Source organism: Mastigoproctus giganteus, chromosome 7, assembly GCF_048544385.1.
Source record: "Mastigoproctus giganteus isolate SK-2022 chromosome 7, ASM4854438v1, whole genome shotgun sequence".
In the NCBI taxonomy this organism is placed as follows: domain Eukaryota; kingdom Metazoa; phylum Arthropoda; class Arachnida; order Uropygi; family Thelyphonidae; genus Mastigoproctus; species Mastigoproctus giganteus.
In genome coordinates this window covers 11,130,363-11,152,018 of record NC_143581.1, presented here as the reverse complement: position 1 = coordinate 11,152,018, position 21,656 = coordinate 11,130,363, and the positions used below count along the sequence as shown (strand labels likewise).

Here is a 21,656-nt window from a genome sequence, read left to right as displayed (position 1 = left end):
TCTAGTAATTATATTTGAGATCTAAAGTAAAGGATTAGATATGCACACTACAAATAATATACAAAATAATTCATTAATACACGCCAACCACATTTTTCTTTATATTTACAATTTTATCAATGAGATATAATCCCTAAAAAAATTATATAAAAGTAAATAATGCCATAGTGGAAAGAGATTTCTTCTCTTTGTGTAACTTGTTTAAACCTTGCTTAAAAATTGCAGGAGAATAAACAGCTATAACATTTTTCCTTCAGTACTTTCTACTTCTTCCTTTGCTAAAAATATGTATAGGGCTATATAAAGAGACCCTATAAGTACCACTAATGCCACAACTAACAGAGATACCTCCTGTAAAAGAGAAAAAAAAATCCATTACTACATTTCAAACCATCAAAACTGATAAAATTTTTTTTATTCCATACTGAATAGTCCTCTGAAATGGAATTAAACTTCTTACTAATTGATTTTAATAAGCACTAACAATTTTTAATATATATCGCTTCTTAAGGAAGGTAAGATTTTTTTTTTTTTTTGTTTTTGTGTATTCCATAAACAAAAAAATTTAAATATCTATCTGAATTACAGTGGAGTGAATTTTACTATTCCTAATGTATAATATTAACTACCATTCAATAACTGGCAAAAAGGAATGTAACTAGAAAAGTCTAACCATAAAAAAATTCTTCACAACACAATGTTTGTCAAAAAACACATATTCCTGCATTAATTTCCATAGTTTTGATTTCCTTCAGAGGTCATAAGGTAATTTAGAAACGTTTTTGAATAACAAGACTTATTTCTAATGATGTACTTTTTTTGTTAGGAAAACCCCAAATGCCATAGGTATCAGAACCTATAATACTTAGTATCATGCATGGGTTGAAGGTTGAGAAGACTAATGGTACTTGTTGACATCAGACGTGAATTTCTGTGCATTGTAATTTTCAGGAGGAAGGCTGTTCCAGAAAACAGAAGTTGAAGGTTGAAAGAATAAATGACAAAGAGGAATAGTTGATCTTGTGAGTTTAGAATTAGACAGAGAATGAATGCTGACTGGTTGTGGCACATGTATAGGCTGGTTTGGAAAACAGGAGAAGAATTAGAGATGCCAATTCAGAAGAACAGTACCCAAAAAATTTATAGAAAAGGCATGCAACATTTTCATCAAAAGATGGGTCATTAATTAATCTGACTGCTCTCTTTTGAATGGAGTCTAGAAGCTTGAGAGAAGTTTTGGTGGCACCATCCTAGAAGAAAAGTAACACCAACAGCAAAAGAGAAAACTCAGTTTTTTAATTTTTGGAAATAGTTTATTTTTTTTTTTTTTACACAACAGCAACAGCCAGTGCCTTTGGTGTGTGTGTGTGTGTGTGTGTGTGCGCGTGTGCGTGTGCTTTAACATGTGTATTCTTACAGACTTAAAGATTTTGCAATATATATGTATATACATGCACATATACATATCCACATAAGTGGATAAAATATTCTTAGTTCCATTTAATGGTCCCTTATTAAAAAAAACCCTATTTATTTCAACATGGGCCATTATGAAGTTTTTGCTGCTCCTTCTTACTTGCACAGAAGATGTAACATTTATTTTGGATGATACCATGACATTTAACCAAAACAGAATATCTCACTATCCATTTGGTTTTCCATTCATCAGCTGTTTTGAATGCATGAGAAATTTCTAGAATTCTATCTTGTGAGAGAAGAACTTTAGGATCACTATGGGTAAGCAACTGAATATCATTGTCCTTAGCAAAAGCAGTCATCTCCACTGGCATGATACAACAAGATTCCAAGTTAACTTGATTAATTCCAGGTTTTATCTCTGCCCATTGAAAAAGATCCTGAAGCTGACCAGTGTCTGAGTCACTAACTTCTATTGCAGAGGTACCCAAACTTTCTCGGTTCACAGTGCCCTTAGTGTCCCAGTAATTTTTTCATGGCACCCCTAGGCTAAAAGAAATACCTAACACAGTTGTTTTCGACCTTTTAATATATATACCTATATAATATTTTTTTTTTATATAGAGGTACTCAATAAAGATCAATTACAGATCACCAAAAAATTAAAAAGATACGGTACAATGGATAGATACCATACACCTTTTTATGATGAAATAAATATACAAATTAAAAAAATAATAATAACTTTAAGTAACTTAAACCCAAATTACACGGCACTCCTAGAATGTTGCTGCGGCACCTCAGTTGAAAACCACTGTCCTATTGTAAACTTTATTTTCTTGTACTAAACACTCCATAACTTTCCACAATGACTAATCTTCTAAAGTTAGTTTTTCAGGTGGTGTAGGTGAGGGGAATGAAACAACTAGTGAATCTATCCAAGTGACTCCTAGATTATTCACCACATGGGCTATTGCTTCGTTGAATACTTTCTCTTCAAATCCATACAGAAATACCTTAACTGTTAACTTCAGATTCTTTCTCTCATGTTTGTCAATTGTGGTCATATGGTCAATATTTTTAACTTCAGCAACTTTCCCATCCGCTGTTAATTTTGGGCAAGCTGGATTCACCCATAATTGCAGTGTGTTACTAACACTTTCTATTAACTCTTCGGTGGGAGACTGAGTGGCTTTCCTCTGCAGTTTTTTGCAAGTAATTAAACTGCCGGTATCAGCAACAATAATTTTAATATTTTCAGGAAGCATCTCAAAATAGTCTAAAAGGGTAAGTGTATATACACTAATTTACATGTAAGCTTGATTAATACACTAAAACATTACCCCACTCAAAGATATAAAAACAAATATCCTAACATTTATTTCGCCTTGTACACATTTCCTGGCCTTGACTTAATACAGAAGAAGCAAAATATATGCAATGTGTTTATGCTAAGAGAGAACAGAAATCAAGGTAATTCCTAATAGAGATATGTGATCTTGTCTAGAAATCACCTTCAATGCTAGAATAGAAATCTTGTCTAGCATTGTAGATGAGCATTTGTTTTTTTTGCATGGTTCTGAAAGCAAATGGTTGCCAAACTCCTATTGGTACACTTCACAAATCTCATTTAACTAACTTGGATACCATGCATTGAGTGGAATACACTAGAAAAGCTAAAGGAACTTTGATTTCTGGGCCACTGTTAACTGAAAAAGCAGTATTTGGTAATTTTATTATTTTTTCACTATTTTTAATTTAATTTTTAAAAATTTTAATGTAAATTTTTACGCTAATGTATTTTGAGGCTTTGGTTGCTAATTTCTTTGATATTTATTGTGCAGAATTCATAGGTTGAGTCTGAATCACATAAAATAGAGCAAACTCTTGAAAATCAGCCACTTTATAATTTTTTTTTGTAAAATGTTCCAGATGTCATGAACATCTGGAACATTTTACAAAAAAATAAAAATAAAAATTTTACAATTCAAAAACGTTAAGAAAGCAATCCAACATTCGTATCAACAATAGCATTTGTCTTTAAGAATTCATGCAAAACTTGTTTAAACATTTCTCTCTTTATAAGATTCTTGCAGGACTATCTTGTTCTTTAATCTGTTTTTGTGGCCAGCAGGATTTAAGCTGAATAGATAATGCAATGAGTTTCTGGGTTAATATACAATTTGATTTCCACTAAATAAAGAAATATGTGAAAAAAGTCACAAACAGCAATGTCAGTTTAAAAAATTTTTTTTCACAACTAATCAAAGCACGAATGACAAAACCACGTACAGAAAAGTTCTAGTGTATTATTAACTAAATTAAACTATGCTACTGCATTACTAAGTGGGCATAAGCAGGTTTTCTAAGTTCATGTGAAATTTTTTCAGACTCCTTTCTTGAATTATAATATCTATTATTTATTTTTAAATACAGGACACTTTAAAGATATCCCTGTTCTGAGGTTCTGAGTATTTTACATTCTGGATAGATTTGATATGCTGAAGAGATTTGATATAATTAAAGATGGAAATTCTATGAAATATTGAGCTCCATAGGGATTTCTGGAGTTTAGTTTTTAATGTGATTTTTAAAACTTAGGCCACCAATATCAATGCTGTATGCTGGTAAGAGAATTATATGATGGGTGTGATTGCCTCCAAAAATGGCAACATTTCTATACCACAAAATTAAATCAAAATTTTGAAACTGCGATGTATTAATCAGAGGATTTTCCACTTAATGTTACTTTAATCCAAAGCTTAGCTTGAATATATAGAGTAATTCCAAAAGGTCTAGTAAAAGTTGGGAAATAAGTTCAAATTTATTCATAAAAAAAGTTCATGTGAACAGGTCCAGAATTTTTCCATGCTGAGTGACAGCTATGCTGCTACTCCTCGTGGCAATACTGTTATCCGTGCTAGATAATTGATTTTTATTTAATCTCATTATAGATTTTCTTCACCATTTGAATAATGACATGAATTTATATTCAAATGCTGAAATGGTAAACAAGTTTGTAATAAATGGCTGTGCAAAGGAGGAGCCAGGTGTTTTTGCGAAGAAATATTTAGAGGCCACCAATTCATCTATAGTAAGGCCTCAACAATTTTTCAGGATGTGTGCATTCTGCCAACATTTTATATGTCACATATGACAAACCATCACTTAATTTCATCAGTTCTCATTACAGATGAGGTGCAGTTTATAAGGGATGGTATCATCAATTTTTTAATCAATACCTGTGGACAGAGGAAATTCCTCGTGGGATTTTTCAATTTCATTGACATAAACAGTTCACCATCAACATCTGTGTTAGTATCGTTGGTAACTATCTGGATGGACCTTGTGTCCACGTAGACTAAATAGAAACACTTGCAGATTTTTTTTTTGGAAAACTATCTGCTTATATTTCTTGAATGTGTAACCTTATAGATGTGAGCATGCATGTGATTATGCATGAGATGGGCCACCCACACATTTCAGCATTATTAATCATGAGTTTATCAGTGCCAGTTATAATAAGCCTACATGCTTATTATATTTGACTCCAATGTATTTTTAATATGTCAGAATATCTAAAAAGCTGTAGTGTATTCAATTCTCATTAGTAACGAACAAAGTCATTATAAACACACTGCAATTGGCTGTCATAAAATCTGGAATCTGGAGCACTCCTTATAATTCTGAATATGTTCAAAAGTCAAATAAAAGACATGTTAATGTACTGTTGCAGGTAGCCCCCTGAACACCCTCTCCCTATGGTCACAGGAATAATTTTTATCATAATTTTGGTTAGTATAACTTGCTTCCAAGTTTTGCGAGACCTTGAAAGAATCACCATATATTGTGTGTCTGTCCCTCTCTATTTGCAAATTTACCTTGTATCTCTCATAGGAAGTTATTTTTGCTTGGGATTTCTTTTTAGCTTCCTTCAGGTCACTTTTAGACTTCTTGTAATCCTGTTTTCCTGGAATACAATTTTATAAAATAATAAATGAAATAAGACAAGATTACAGCATATAATTTTGGTTAGCTCAAAAATAAATAAAGGTCTATTCAAAGAGTCATTTTCATGTAAAAGTAAATATGTAAAAACAATTACTATCATTCTGACATTCGGGATGATTTCAATACTATCAGCAGGTGTTTCATCTGTGTAAGAAATCTGCGAATGCATAAGCACACGAATGGTATCATTGACAACAGAACTTAATGCAGAGTTGAAGAAATAAGTGTAGTCTTTGAAAATAATGCCTCCTCCCATAAGCTGTAATTCTGAGGTACAATTATGAAATTCATGGAGAGACATCACAATGTCCTGAGGTAGTGGTAAAGAAAAAGAAATGGGGGCATGCAGAACAAGCTATAGGTATGTTGCAGCACCTGGAGACTAAGCACCTGCGAGGTGATCTGATTGAGGTGTATAGGGCCTTGAATGGGTTGAGCAAGCTCAATGCTGATGGGATTCTTCCTCTTACTCAGATTACGAACCCGAGGGGGCATAAATTCAAATTGAGGAAAGACAATTGTAGAATAGATGTGCGGGAATTTGCCTTTAGCCAGCAGGTAAGTGATTGCTGGAACAGACTTCCATCTCTTGTTGTGGAAGTTGATAACTTAAATAAATTGAGGCCGAGCTAGATAGGCATTTGGAATGAATGGATGAGTGAAATGGGAGGGTTTTTTTATTTTTTATTTTATTTTTGGCTGATACTGCATAAGTTTGCTTTCTTGCATCGTATGCCTCAACTAATGCTATCCGGGGACAATTAGATAGATATGGCAATCTGAAGGATATACAACATGGCTTTGTTAAGGATAAATCATGTTAACTTACTTGGTGAGCTATTTTAACAGTCAAAATAGCTCACTAATTTAGGGAACAATTTTGACATAGTTTATTTGCATTTTAGCAAAGCATTTGACTCAGTCTCTCATGAGAGGTTACTGTATAAGCTTGAGCAGGTTCAGCTTACTACTAAGATTCTATGATGGATTGCTGAGTGGCATTGTAATGTCACAAGTCAAGTCCCTAAAGGATTGGTTCTTGGACCACTGTTGTTTCTCATTTTCATAAATGACATTGACAAAGGGATAAAAGGCATGATGTGAAAATTTTCAGATGACAAAGATTGGCAGAGTTGTTAATGATCAGTGCCAAGCAGCACTCCTTCAGGATGACTTAAACAGACTTCAAAGATGATCAGAGAAGTGGCAGTTATGTTTTAATTCTGCTAAAAATAAGGTCTTACACTTGGGAATAGCAACCCACAAATAAATTATACACTTGGTGGGGTTTAATTAAAAACAGTGAATGAGGAAAGGGATCTGGGAGTTACAATACCGACAGATATGAAAAGTTTTCTGAACAGTTTAAACAGGTTAGCCAGGAAGACCCATGGTGTCCTATCGATGATTTATCGAACATTATCCTGTAGAGATAGTGAGGTCATAATCACACTGTATAAGGAAATTATAAGACCACATTTGGAATACTGTGTTCAAGTATGGAGACCTCATCTGAAAAAAGACATTGAGCTTTTTGAAAGGGTCCAAAGATGGGCAACTCAAATGGCAGGATCAGCAGAAGGAAGACATAAACAAGGCAACTGAGAGGTGACTGGATTGAAGTTTATAAGGCTCTGACAGGGATTAGTAAAACAAATGAAGGTGGAATTCTCACTATTATAAAGAATTCCAGAACAAGGGGTCCTAAATTCAAATTACAGGGATTGAGGTTTAGATTACATAGAAGGAAGTTTCCTTTTAGCCAGTAAGTCGTTGGAACAAATTTCCCCTCACAGGTAGTTGAGGTTGACAGTTTGAACAAATTCAAAGGTGAACTGGATAGTTACCTGTGTGAGGAGGGTAGCAAATTATATGCTATCCTCCTCATATGCTACCCTGCATTTTCTTATCTACTTGTTTTTTTTCTTTTGCCAGTGCAGCAAAAGCCTATGGCTTCCTTGCACTATATGGTGAATACTATTACTACTATTACTATCATAATTTCTAAGCAATTTCTATTTGAAGTGCTTCCCTGCTTTTCCATTGGGGACGATCCTGTATTAAGCAGTGCCTTGAATTTCATACATTCCAGAAACAGATAAACGTGAACACTTGTCAGTGATCTAGCAGCTGAACAACAGATGGAAACTTCTGTGCCATGAAAGAAATGATAAAAGGAGACAGGCACATTTATCCACCTATGTATGTCATAATATGAATCAACTGACTATAGCCATTTTCATAAGAAGCACATACTGTTGAACTTTGTATACTATAACTTTCATTTACAAAATTCAAAATGGCTGCAGAAGCCTTAGGGCTGTGTGAACCCCCAAGATACATTAATAAACACTTTTACCTGATGCTTACTTGACAACTTACTGTTTAGATCAAAAAAAAAAAAAATTGAACAAAGTCAGCAACTCACTACATAATTTTAAAAAAATCATATTTTAGTAATATTATCTGTGGAAATTTACAAGATAAATAATCCAAATTTACCAATCTGTTTTCTGTACTGCTCAACTTGTGTTTGACCAGTAGAATCCTTTCTATTTCTTGCCATTCTTAAGGCAGATAATTAACCTAAAGCAAAATAGAAAATGAATTAATGAACTACCCATATTAAATATTAACATGAAGCAGTAAACAATACAATATTCCCTGGCATTTACTGGCATGACGGGAATTTGTCACTCACCAACGTAACACTTTATTTAGTTTTGTAGGAGAAATATTTATTTATTTAAAGAAAAGGGGAAAAAAAATTAAAACTGACAATTCTCTTTTTCTCTGTAAAAAGTGAATAATGGATTTAAATTTAATTCACCTTAAATTTATATTAAGAAGGAAAAAGAAAAATTTCACAAAAGGAGAATGTTGATGTTTAGCATCATGGTGTAACATTCACTGAATTTTCTGGTTCTTTCATTACTTCAAGATCATTGTCACCAGCATAAAATAATATTCAGTTACACATTAAAATTGCAATAATGATCCCAATATAAGTAATCACAAATTTTATTAACTCATATAAAGTGGAAGGAAACTTATCTAAATACCTGTAAAAGTACCGTATAGTGCAATGTGGCAAACAAATAAACAATCACACTATATTGGCAAAGAACTAAGATGAAATCTAGAATTCACAGTACAGTACGTGTACAGTGTTTACATTCTGAACATTGGATATCTCAATTGGAATACAAAATCAATGTGGGAAAGCCATAAAAATTTGAATCAAGATGTTTATCACATTCTACTGGTGTATCAGTAGAATTATGGCATTCATTCTATCACTTGACAATGGCTCACAAACATTTCCAAGTTCATATAGGAAGTCGGAAATGTTATTTAAAGGTAATCTGAGTTGATCTCAGATCAGCCCTTTTAAAGAACTGAACCCAAAGAAATTCACCTGGAAAAACTTTACTCCCTTCATTTGATATTAACTAACTACAGCCATTTTTATAAGCTCTTGTATTTGAATCTTTAAGGTTACAAACTGTGTGCAAGGTTATTAGTACATGGCTTACAGCACACAACTTTCCAATATTTAGAATTTCAAATAGTATCTCAAGAAAATTGACAACTTTTTGATGGATATCATATACACAAATGAGCCAAAACATTATGACCAGCGAGTCGTTATGCAAATCAAAACAACTGCAGGTGAACTACGGCACGTGCGTGGGTCAGGACACTGTATAAAAACACCTGATACTGAGCTCCATTAATCAGTGTTACTCTTGTTCTTCAGATGGGAAAGGCAGCAGACTTAAGCGAGCTTGACAAAGACCAAATTGTAATGACCGATAACTGGGTCAGAGCATATCCGAAACGGCACGGCTGGTGGGATGCTCACAGTCAGCCGTGGTTAGTACCTACGGAAAGTGGTCCAAGGAGGGAAACTGACAAACTGCCAGCGAGGTGTTGGATGACCAAGGCTGCTCGAGGTGAGAGAAGCCTCTCCCAGATGGTACATGGCAGCAGAAGGTCGACTGTGGCACAACTCGCCGGTAATTGGAATGCTGGTGACTGGAGATGTTATTTAAAGGTAACAACACACAGTATATGTCAACAACACACAGTATATCAAACCCTGGTGAAAATGGGGCTGTGTAGCCGCAGGCCACTCTGAGTGTCCATGCTAACCATGGTTCACCGGTGACTGCCTACAATGGGCATGCGAGCATCGAAACTGGACCTTGAGTGACTGGAAGAAGGTTGTCTGGTCCGATGATCATGTTTCCTGTTGCACCATGTGGACAGCCAGGTACATATGTGTCGTTTACCTGGAGAAGTGATGGCACTGTATGCACCGTGGGACAAAAACAAGCTGGTGGCAGCAGTGTCATGCTTTGGGCGATGTTCTGCTGGGATACCTGGGTTCAGTCATTCATGTGCTGGGCACTCTGACATCTACCATCTACCTAAACATGAGACCTGGGACCAGGAATGCCAACACTACGAGGACCTCAGATTAGTATTAATCAACAAGATTCAATTCATCCCAAGAAATAATGAACACCACCTTCTGGAGGGTGCCGAGACTTTCAGAGCCTTCTCAGACCTTTCCCAGGCCATATATGCCAAGCAACAAACTTTACCACAACCACCAAACCCCAACTAGGAAAGGGGCGAGAAAAATTACAACAAAAGGAAATACCAACAATTGAGAAAGTGCAAACAAAAAAACAAACAGTTGACTCAACAACCACAACTGATCACAAGAATTAGTGACAACCGGCACTGCACACCTCACTTAAACCAGAGATAAGACAAAAGGAAATAAATCCCAAGGAAAGGACAATCATACTTGACCAAACACATGGATATGACAAACTAACCAGCACCACAAGGAAAGGACAACCAAGATATTGGAACAAAGACCAGGACAGCAGATCACTGCCTAAGCCATATGGCGACCCAGGCTGGACACCTAGCCCAGCCTTCTTCCAACCCTTATCCCTGGCAGGGGGAGGTAACTTTTTGGCACCTCCCCCAACCTGCCATCCAAACTTCTCTCTGGTGTGGCATGGGCATGCCACACTGCTTAGCAGGGGTCATCTCTTCTATCGACCCCTTACTTCTACTTCTATCCCCCAGTCTTCAGTCTCCCCTCCCTCCCACTATTATGTTTCATCTAGCGTATAGCCCACACGACTAAATTTAAAAACATCAAAATTTTGCCCGACCTATTAGGCCTTTTAACACATTTCTCACGCGTTCAACCCCAACCAGCGATTTTCTAACAGCAATCTCATTAAGCATTTACATCAAACGTGTGAAATTTTTATTTTATTATTATTTTTTATTTAAAATTTTTTTTTATTTTCTATTTATTTATTATTTTTTTTTAATTTTATTTATTTATTTTTTTTTATAGGCCCTAGCCACTGAAATCCCAGGAAACTAGGTGGCAGGACCTGCCAGAAAAACTTGTGATACTGAACACACCCGGCTAGCCTCCACGTGGCGAGGTATGGGCAACGTCGGGCTCCATTAGGAGCCTGGCAGCCAATAAGCCGGCCAAACAATGGGCACAACAAATCACACTGCACAGACATGGCCCACACACTTTCAAGTCTCTGGCTTGACAGTGTACTGTCCTCGATACAGCGAACACACATGGAGATGGGAGAAATCCCAGGTGCTGTCTGACACGAACATACCTTATACCTAAACATCACTGCTGACCAGATACACCCTTTCATGGCAATGGTCTTCCCCTCTGGCAGTGCCGTCTTTCAGCAGGATAATGCGGCATGCCACACTGCCCAGATTGTTCAAGATTGGTTTGTGGAACATGAGGAAGACTTCCAGGTATTGCCCTGGCCTCCAAATTCCCCAGATATCAATCCCATCGCGCATCTGTGGTTTGTGTTGGAACAGCAACTCCGATCTGCAGCGTCTCAACCATGGACCTTACAGGAGTTAAAGGAACTGCTGGTTATGTGTTGGTACCAGATACCACAAGATACATTTAGAAATCTTGTAGCATCCATGCCTTGCTGGGTACAAGCTGTTTTGGCTGCATGTGGAGGACAAACATTATATTAGGTAGGTGGTCATAATGTTTCAGCTCATCGGTGTATGCCCAGTAGTGTAGTCAGGATTTTTTGTCAGCAGGTACATTCACAAAAAAAAAAAAATATTGGCGCCGATTGCTTAATGCTAAAAAGTGCCACAATATCAGATTTTGGCATCAGGGGGTACAATGTACCTGCTGACTCTACCCTGGTTGCACCACTGCATATAATGGAGCTATCTTAGTTGAGAACATGTAAGTGGATGAGGGTGTGAATATTACTATTACAGTAATAAAGATTTTCTTTCATCATTATAATTTAATTATTCCAATACTTTCACAATATTTATGGCAAGACTAGGTTATATGCACATACAAAGACAGCGAAACACAACAGGCCTGGAACATGGGATTATTGGAAAAATTCTAAGCTGGATTGTAGAATGGCTGTAGGCAAAAGACAGAAGGTTGTGATTAATGGATATTCTTCAGAGTGGTGCAATGTCAGAAGTGGGGTCCCCAAGGATTGGTTATTTGGCTACAAGTTTATACAGATAATCTTTTGTAAAATAATAAGAGGAGTAAACCTCTTATTATTGTACGTAGAACACTTCCGTATGATACTCTCCAGAAATTTATTCAAAACGATTTTTGAATCGTTTTGAATATTTTCGTTAAATTGATTTTTAATTGTTTTAAATTGATTTGAATTGTGTTAAATTGGTTTTTAATTATTTATATTTTACTCTAATGTACCAGTAAGTTGTCAATTTTTTTGTTTTTCCCATTTTAATTTCTGGAGAGTATCATATGGAAGTATTCTACGTACTATATTGAGGTTTACTCCTCTTATTATTTTACAAATTATTATTATGGTTAACCACAAATGTGAATCATGGTGCACCAGGGTAAGGCTGAAAAATATAACCTCTGCACTTTAAAGAAAACAATATGATAAAAGGTTATTAAATGGCAGGACACAAAGGGATGGTTATAAATGGCTGTGGCTCTGACTGGTTCTGACTGAGTCTCAAGTGGAGCTGCAAAAAGTTCGGTACTGGTTCCCTTCATGTTTCCGATATTTGTTTATAACATGGATTGACGTAAAACCTGTTATGTGTGTTAACATGCATAACAGCTGATGTCAAAATTTGCTGATGATACAAAGATTGGGTGGGTAGCATATGATACTAACCAAGGTATGCTGTTTAACAAAACCTGAGTAAATTATTTTTCTGGTCTAAAAACTGTAGCTGAAGTACAATGTCAAGAATTGCAAAGCTTTACGTATGAGTAATAATAATACATGATCATTTTATTAGTTGAGAAGCAACAAACAAAGCAGTTGATAATGAATGAGACTGTGAAACAGCTGTGAAATCTAACACAAAGTTCTCTCAACAATATTTACTGTTGCGAGAAATTCATCTAGACTGCATATGACAGGCTACTACGACAGAATATATAAATCCATGGTTAGACTATATATATCTTGAGTATATGTTTGGAACTCCTATTCAGAAAGATAGCAGAGGGAAAATGGAAAGTGAAAATCAACAAGGCTGAGATAAGTGAGCTTTATAATTATAGAACCAGTGAGAAGTAAAGGCATCATGGCAAGATCCAATATTTTTTACATTTTGAAGATACAGCTTTAAAATGGATTTTGCAGACCAACCACTAGACAATCAACTGGATTGAGCCTATTGGTAACCCTACAACAATATCAGCTAGTGTATACTCAATTGCTGCCTGCTAGTGACTGAAGTCAGCCTGGTAGTGTGTATCTGTAAGGCACTGTCGATGTCATGATATGATAGATATATTCTTGCTGTGTATGCAATATCAAAAACTTTCATTAGTATTAGCATAACATTAGCAAATAATGCAAGCTTATACAGCATCACAAAAAAAAAAAAACTACCCCACTTCACCTTTCCAACCCCCTCCAATATTTGTTGTCTAATTCATCCTTTATATATTCAAACTATCCACTTCCAAAAAACAAAATAAAAATTTGTTCCAACAATTATTCACTCATTGGCTGAAAGCAAATTTTTGCATATCTATCCTACAGCTAAACTTTTTCAATTTAAATTTATGTCCCCCTTATGTCTTGTCAGAGAAAGAGTAAGGATACAATTAGAATTTAGTTTACTCAATCCATTTAAAGCCTTGAACATTTCAGTAAGGTCTCCTCACAGGTGTCTAGTTTCTAAATGATGCGATTTAAAGAACTGATTTTTTTTTTTTTTTTTTGATTTGGTAGTTGTTGGCGCATCGGCTTCTGTGGCCATATTGCACCTCCCAAGGTTTTTGCAGTACTTTGATCCAAGCCCGAGGCGGGAATCGAACCCGCGACCTTTGGGTTGCCGGGCAGGTACTTTACCCACTCGGCTTAAAGAACTGAAGACTTACTTAGAAAGCAGTGTACTCCCCAGGACTTGGTGAATGGGCGCACCACCCGTGGATTTAACTGACTGCCTGGATAAAATTTAAGTGATTCTCGTGGTACCGTATGGTACTGCTCACTGATCTCGATCAATATTAATTCGAACATGCTATGCGATTGAGGTCAATGGGATAGAAGCATATAATGTTAAATTATGCAATTAATTTTTGCTCTGGATTGCTGAAGTCACATTTATAACAGAAAATTTTATAATATTGCAAGTGTTACACTACCCCACCTGGCTGGCAAATTTTCTTGGGAGAACACTGTAAAGTGTACTCTTTTATGACTTGACTAATCTTGTTGCTCTTCTCTTCAGCCAACAGATGAGCCACATCCTTCTTAAATGATACTTCCCGATCTCATTTTCTTTTAGCTTCAACAATTTCTTTTAATTTTCCTTCTCATTTATATCAAAATCATTCAGCTCTTAGCATAATTATGAGAGCTTCCTTGGACTCAGGGGAGGTACCCATGGACTGGAGATGTGCAAATGTGACCCCAATTCACAAAGGAGGATCAAAGGGTGACACAAGTAATTATAGACCTGCTAGTTTTACTTCTGTTCCAGGGAAATTAATGGAGGCACTGGTTAAAGAAGTACTGCAGGATCATCTAGACAAGAATTCAGTTATAGCTCGGACACAGCATGGTTATGTTAAGGGGAAGTCTTGTCTGACCAATTTGACTGGATACTATGATGTGGTCACAAATACTATGATGTGGAACTGGATGCAGGGAATAACTTTGACATCATATATTTGGATCTTAGAAAGGCTTTTGATACTGTTGCACATGGAAGACGGCTGCACAAATTGGAGCAGTATGGCATTGGAGGCAAATTGCTGCTATCGATAAAGGGATGGTTGAGTGGGAGAAGACAGAGTGGTAATCAATGGACACTGCTCTTCATGGACTAATGTTATTAGTGGAGTCTCTCAGGGTTCAGTTTTGGGTCCATTGTTGTTTTCTGTATTAATAAATGATATTGATGATGGTATATCAGGCTTTAATGTCCAAGTTTGCAGACGATATGAAGGTTGGCAGAGTTGTTAAGGGCACTAATGACAGTATGCTGCTGCAACAGGATCTAGAAAAGTTGAGCAGATGGGCTGAGAGGTGGCAAATGAAGTTTAACATTGACAAATGTAAAGTACTACATATGGGAAGCAGTAAACCCAGAGTAACGTATCAACTCTGTGGTACTACACTGAGTTGTAGAGAATGAAAAGGACCTGGGGGTAATTGTGCAGGCAGATATGAAGTTTTATGAGCAGTGCAGATGGTCTGTAAGAGTAGCTCACGGTGTCTTGTTAATGATATACAGGAATTTTTCTAGCAGTGATAAGGAGGTGATTATCCCCTTGTATAAGGCAATGGTCAGGCCACACCTTGAGTACTGTATACAGGTCTGGAGGCCCCATTTTAAGAAGAATGTAGAGCTGTTGGAACGAGTACAGAGAAGGGCAACAAGATTAGTGAATGGAACAAAGGGTTACTCTTACGAAGAAAGGCTTAAGTTTTACAAATTACAGTGTCTGGAGACTAGACATCGGCAAGGTGATCTGATAGGTGTATAAAGCCTTGAATGGTTTGAGCATGTTCAATGCTGATGGGATTCTTCCTCTTACTCAGAATAATCACCTGAGAGGGCATAAATTCAAATTGAGGATAGACAGTTGTAGGATAGATGTGTGGAAGTTCGCCTTTAGCCAGCGGGTAGTTGATTGGTGGAACAGACTTCCATCTTTTGTTGTGGAAGTTGATAGCCTAAATAAATTTAAGGCTGAGCTGGACAGGTATTTGGAAAGAATGGAGGGGTGATTATTTTTTCTTTTTTGGCTGATGCTGCATAAGCTTGCTTTCTTGCATCGTATATCTCTACTAATGCTAGCTCTAGTCATAATTAGTCAAACCTAATTACTCACACATGTTGTGTATAATAACACACACAGGTTGGCATCTGTCATTTATTGATAACAAGCTCACTTTACTGGCACACTTTCCTCAATTTGTAATGCTCTCTAGCTTTGTTACATTGATGCATTGTCTGGAATCAAACTGTTAACATGTGGTTTATGTTTCATGCAGTGAGCACTCCCATTACTGACAGGCTGGTGTCCAATGTAGCATTCGTTGAAGTGCATGGTTTTTTAATTTGCATTCACTTACCGAGTCTAAAGGGAGTTTTAATTTAAAAAATTAATTTAAAATATGGTTCTTATATAGAACATGGATTTTTCACTGTAGTGTTCAGGAAAGACTGAAAATAAAGGTGGCATAAAAAAAAAATGAGCAGTTTTGAATTATTTTTTGCTGATTTCTGAAATTTTTGTGAGCACCAAAGGAGTTTCAAATTTCTGCGTGCCTAACTTTAGAAAATATGGTACTAAGGACTATAGGTTCTAATACCATTCACATTTAGGGTTTTTATGAAGATAAAAAAATTAAAAAAAGAAATCCCAGATGATGGATACAGCCAGTAGTTTTGGCAAGAGACCAAAAGGTTCAACTAACATTTAGAAGAGCAAGTATTCCTACTTTTGTGCTGTTCAAAACTGAGGTTGGATTTATTAATAACTTGTTTAAATACCCTAATAACTAATTTTCCTTTTCTTCTCTATGAAAAATATCACACTAACAATGGGTTAAAATTAATTTTTGGAAATTCACTAGATAAGTGCAGGCTTACGTAGCCTACCTAGAAAATATGCTGCTGAAAAAAGAGAAAAATAAAACATGCTTCAGTGTTAATCAATAGTGCTGCGTTCTTAAGTGCAGCCAGTAAATAAGATAAAATTTCCTGCCATAAATGTTGAATACTAATATGCACTAAGCCAGTGGTTTACAAACGAGGTGCCGTGTAATTTGGGTTTAAGTTACCTAAAGTTATTATTTTTTTTTTTCTGAAATTAATATATTTATTTCATTATAAAAAGGGTACAATATCCATTGTACCATATCTTTTTTATTTTGTGGTGATCTATAATCGACCTTTATTTAGTACCTCTATACAAAGAATAAAATTATTATATAGGTATATATTAAAAGGTCGAAAACCACTGTGTTGGATATATCTTTGGCCTAGGGACGCTGTGAAAAAATTACTGGGACAGTAAGGGTGACATGAACTGAGCAAGTCTGGGAACCTCTGCGCTAACCAATCAGAAATGTTGCTGCCCTCATGAACTGCTGCCCGTAAGTGATGCTTACTTCGCCTACCCACTTACAGAGGCCCTGGTATTATTATTAGCCATATGGTGCAAGGAAGCCTGAGGCTTATGCTTCCCCAGCAAAAAAAAAATATTTCTGAATTATCCTAAAAGAGAGAGAGAGAGAGAAGTAGAAGGGAATCACCAAGAAAGAGAAGAATGATGATATCCAGCTTAGGACCCTGGGTTTGCCAAGCCCATACTCACCAGATGCGAGACTCTGGGGTTATTGTTAATGAACCCTTTAATTTAAACAGCATGGTAATCGTGATACATTTGATCACCATTTTCAATTCAGTAAAAAAGCTAAAAATTATTTTTTAATTAAAAATGGGGGGGAGGGATTACAGATGCCAGGCAAGCGTCCTTGTTGAAACTCAAGTGATGAAACGTCAATATCTTCCCACTTTATTCTGATATAGATCGAATGATATTAAATATCCATGTACTTTCAATTGATTGCACAAAAACTGAATTTTTATATTAATGCAAGGGGTAGGGAAGAAACATCAAAAACAAAATGTAAACATCAAAGAAAATTAATTAAATCTACTGTACTGCATTGCTGAATGTGATGTTTTTCTATAAATAAAATTCACTTTCTAAATAAAATATTTTTACTTTTGTTGAATACGTATTTCATCGTTTTATTTATTTATTATTGATTTTAATGTTGATATTTAATTAAAATAAAGCAGAAATTACTATATATATATATATATTAGAAAGTTACAGAAAAATTTATTTATACAGTATGATTATTCTGAAACAATTTGCAGCAATATTCATTAGAATAAAATTTCAGTATAAAATAAATCACACTGCAAATTCACTGTAACTGGATTTTAATGCATATTTCACAGAACCCTATTATTACCAATGAGGCAGGATTTTTGTGTAACCCTTGTACATATCTTCTCTAAGACACAGGTAAAAAAATTATATCTATAATTTTATTCAGACTTGAAAGTAACATTAAATACACTTTTAAAAATATTAATGGGTGCAAAACTTCAAATTATTAGAAAATACTAGGGCACAAAATCATATGGAAAAACAATTTTTTAAATACAAATTACAAGAACCTGAATTGTACAAATACCTTCAAGTCAAGTACAGATGACTCAAAAATATTTTAATATTCGGGATAGGCCACAATTAACATAAGTGTCTATGACCAAATTTATACTTCAGAAGCAACTAACTGTATTAAAATTTAATGATGCAATATTCCCCACCCCACAGAAAAGGCACCAACAGGAGTAGAAGTGCCTGAAATGATGCTTTTATGGTTTAGGTGGAATAAAATACATCTCTAATATGAATCTACAGAGAAAAAGTGGGTTGTGGAATCACTGCACACATTTTATGATTATTATTTTACTTATTTTTTTATTATTTTTTTTTTGCATTGTGGAATTACCATTTTCATATTGCAAATTAATTTGCGACATTTTCGGAATTATCGTTTTTTAATCATCTCAACAAGAATAAAATTACTATCACTATGGAACTGAATTAGTTTTCTCTTTTTTTTTCCTCTCTCTCTCTCTCCCAAGTGTTCTCAGACTACACCATGAAGCAATTTCTCGTGTAAAATATTTGTGCAGGCAAGACAGTTTGCACATAAGACTTTTTTATTATCTAAATTTCAAAGACAGTAAATTAAGAATGGCTCAAGCAAATATTTTTGCGTCATCTGCACTTGATCTTAAAAGTTATTTGCATCACTCGGATGCTTGTAGCTTGTAATTTGTATATATACATAAAAAAAAAAAACATACAACTGCCAATTTTGGCTGCAAAATCCCAAAATTTTATTTAAAAAAGTATCAAGTTAATAAGAATTAAATCCATTTAGCTCTCAATGAGTATTCTAAAAACTTCAACTGCTAACCTGAAAGAGTGTATGAAAAACAACAGGTATGAAAAAAAGGAAAAGCAACCAAAAAAAGGGGGGTAATTTCCCTAAAAGCTTTCTTTATGTTTAATTTTTATTAACTTAAAAGTTCCTATTTTCATGACACGTCACCATTACTCTACTGATAACTGCTTTTCGCAGCAATATAATATGAGAAGGGAAACACTCAGCAAAATTTTATCTGCCAACATCAAAACAGACGACAAGACTGACACGTGATGCATTTTGAAGTCCCTCGCATTTAGCAAATCCGAACAGCAGACGAACGGTCACTTCTTTATTTATTTCTTTACTGATTGACATTCTTCAAGTGAAAATGTTAAGAGGCAAAATAAATTCCATAAACTAAAATTATACCTCGAGCAACCCATCATTAAAATATTTATGTAGCGTCTTGTATGGTGTCGCTGCTCTCTCATACAATGTAGGAGACGGCACCCTCAAGAACACAAATATGGGAATACCTAGGTAACCATGGGGTTACATGGGGTTACCTAGGTATTCCCATATTTGTGTTCTTGAGGGTGCCGGCTATTCCCATACATCCTTTCTAGGTATTCCCATACATCCTTTATTAGACTAGACAAAGACAGTAGCAAATTTAAAATCGAGAAAGGAGTTCGACAAGGAGACACAATATCTCCGAAGCTGTTTACTGCTGCCCTTGAGGAAGCTTTCAGAAGATTAGACTGGTCGCAGAAAGGAGTCAATGTGAACGGAGAGTACCTAAACCATTTACGATTTGCAGATGACATTGTGGTCATAAGCCACGATCCCAAAGAATTAGAGGAAAATCTTTATCAGTTATGCAGAGTTAGTAAGGATTTTGGACTAAAGATGAATATGGCTAAAACAAAAGTAATGATGAACAAGTATGCCAAGGAAAGGGAAATAATGATTGAAGGAGCAGTAATTGAAAAGGTGGAGTCATATACTTATCTGGGACAAGTTATTAGCTGTAATAATGATAAATGGCTGGAAGTCAAGAGAAGAATAAATTTTGGATGGATAGCATTCAGGAAATATAGTCACATACTGAAGAGCAATATCCCAGTTTGTCTGAAACGTAAAATAATGAATCAATGTATGCTCCCCACCATGACTTATGGAAGTGAAACTTGGGCACTCACCAAAAGAATGGAAGAGAAGCTGAGAACTACACAGCGAAGAATGGAACGAATCATATTGGGAATCAGACTGTTAGATAAGAAGAGAAACACATGGATTAGGCAGCAAACTCAAGTAAAGGACATTCTTATCAAAACTAAAGAACTAAAATGGTCTTGGGCAGGACACATAGCTCGAAGACATGATGACAGATGGACTAAGAAAATAACAGAATGGTACCCAAGAGGAGCTAGAAGAAAACCTGGAAGACAAAGGCCGAGATGGATAGATGAAATTCATGAGTGTTCGAGTAGTAAATGGATGGCCAGTGCTCAAAACAGAAGGAACTGGAAAGTTGCTGGAGAGGCCTTCATCCTGCAGTGGATTGAAAATGGCTGATGATGATGATGATGATGATGCGTTCCCTAAAATTATACGGTATCAGCCATATTAAAAAAAAAATAATAATAATAATAAAAAATAAATAAAAACACATCAACTGTCCATCCCCTTCAATAGCCTACTTCTTCATTGCATATGGGGGATTTTAATTTAACCCCAGGGGCTCACATCTGGTGAGTATGGGCTTGGCACACCCAGGGTCCTGAGCTGGATACCATGATTCTTCTCTTCTTGATGATTCCCTTCTACTTTCTCTCTCTCTCTCTGGGTAACTTGGAAATTTTTTTTTTTAGCTGGTGCAGCATAAGCCTCAGGCTTCCTTGCACTATATGGCTAGTAATAATAATAATAATAATAATAATAATAATAATAATAATAATAATAATAATAATAATAATAACTTTCAGATGATGACTGGAATTTGTGGGCTAGTCACTCACACTAGCAAGACTTTTGTGGATTTCCTGGCTCATTCAGCATGTTACAGAGGCAACAAGAAGAAACAACACTCTTGATCTGGTATCAACAGTGATCCTCGATGCATTAAGAAGCGGCAGGTAGAAGACCCACTTGGTGCAGCGATCACAGTATACTAATGTGGAATTTAATTAAAGATATAACTATTGTTAAGAGTAAAGGGAAAGGGTTTTTCTTTCCTAAGGGTAACTACAGTGGTCTCTGACACTTTTTAAATCCTGCGCAGAGGGACCTACTGATGACGCTGCCAACAGCAAATTCTAAATTGGAAGTATTCAAGGGAAGTAATCAAAAAACCTACTATACTTTTTCATACCAACAAAGAAATACTGTTCAAGGGACATAAATAGAGGTCAGATGAACAATTGAGACACGTGCAAGAGAAGAACAGTGTATGAGATGCATATAATTATCAGGTGATACAGAAGCCTATGGTGGATATCAATTAGTCTGTAATCAAGTCACAAAGGAGGTTAGGCAAGATACTACTAGTAGTAGTAGTAACAGTAGTAGCAGTAGTAGCAGTAGAAGAAATAGAAGCATGATATAAAATAAAGCAAACTTGTGTATAAGCGTATGAGAATTTAAATCTGTCATAACAGTGCAACGTTACGACAGATTTAAATT

General features: G+C 35.6%; 1 protein-coding gene across 1 annotated transcript; it reads right to left on the bottom strand.

Moving 5' to 3' along the window:
- Positions 1–237: 237 nt before the first annotated feature.
- On the bottom strand, positions 238–19,485 carry LOC150082514 (triple QxxK/R motif-containing protein-like). The gene is made up of 4 exons (XM_090377815.1): positions 19,401–19,485; positions 7,930–8,013; positions 5,298–5,386; positions 238–351 (listed from the first exon to the last, which is right to left on the bottom strand). Exons 2-4 carry the CDS (start codon positions 7,991–7,993, stop codon positions 238–240), a joined length of 267 nt encoding a protein of 88 aa, XP_090233941.1. The 5' UTR covers positions 7,994–8,013; positions 19,401–19,485.
- Between the last annotated feature and the right edge of the window lie 2,171 nt (positions 19,486–21,656).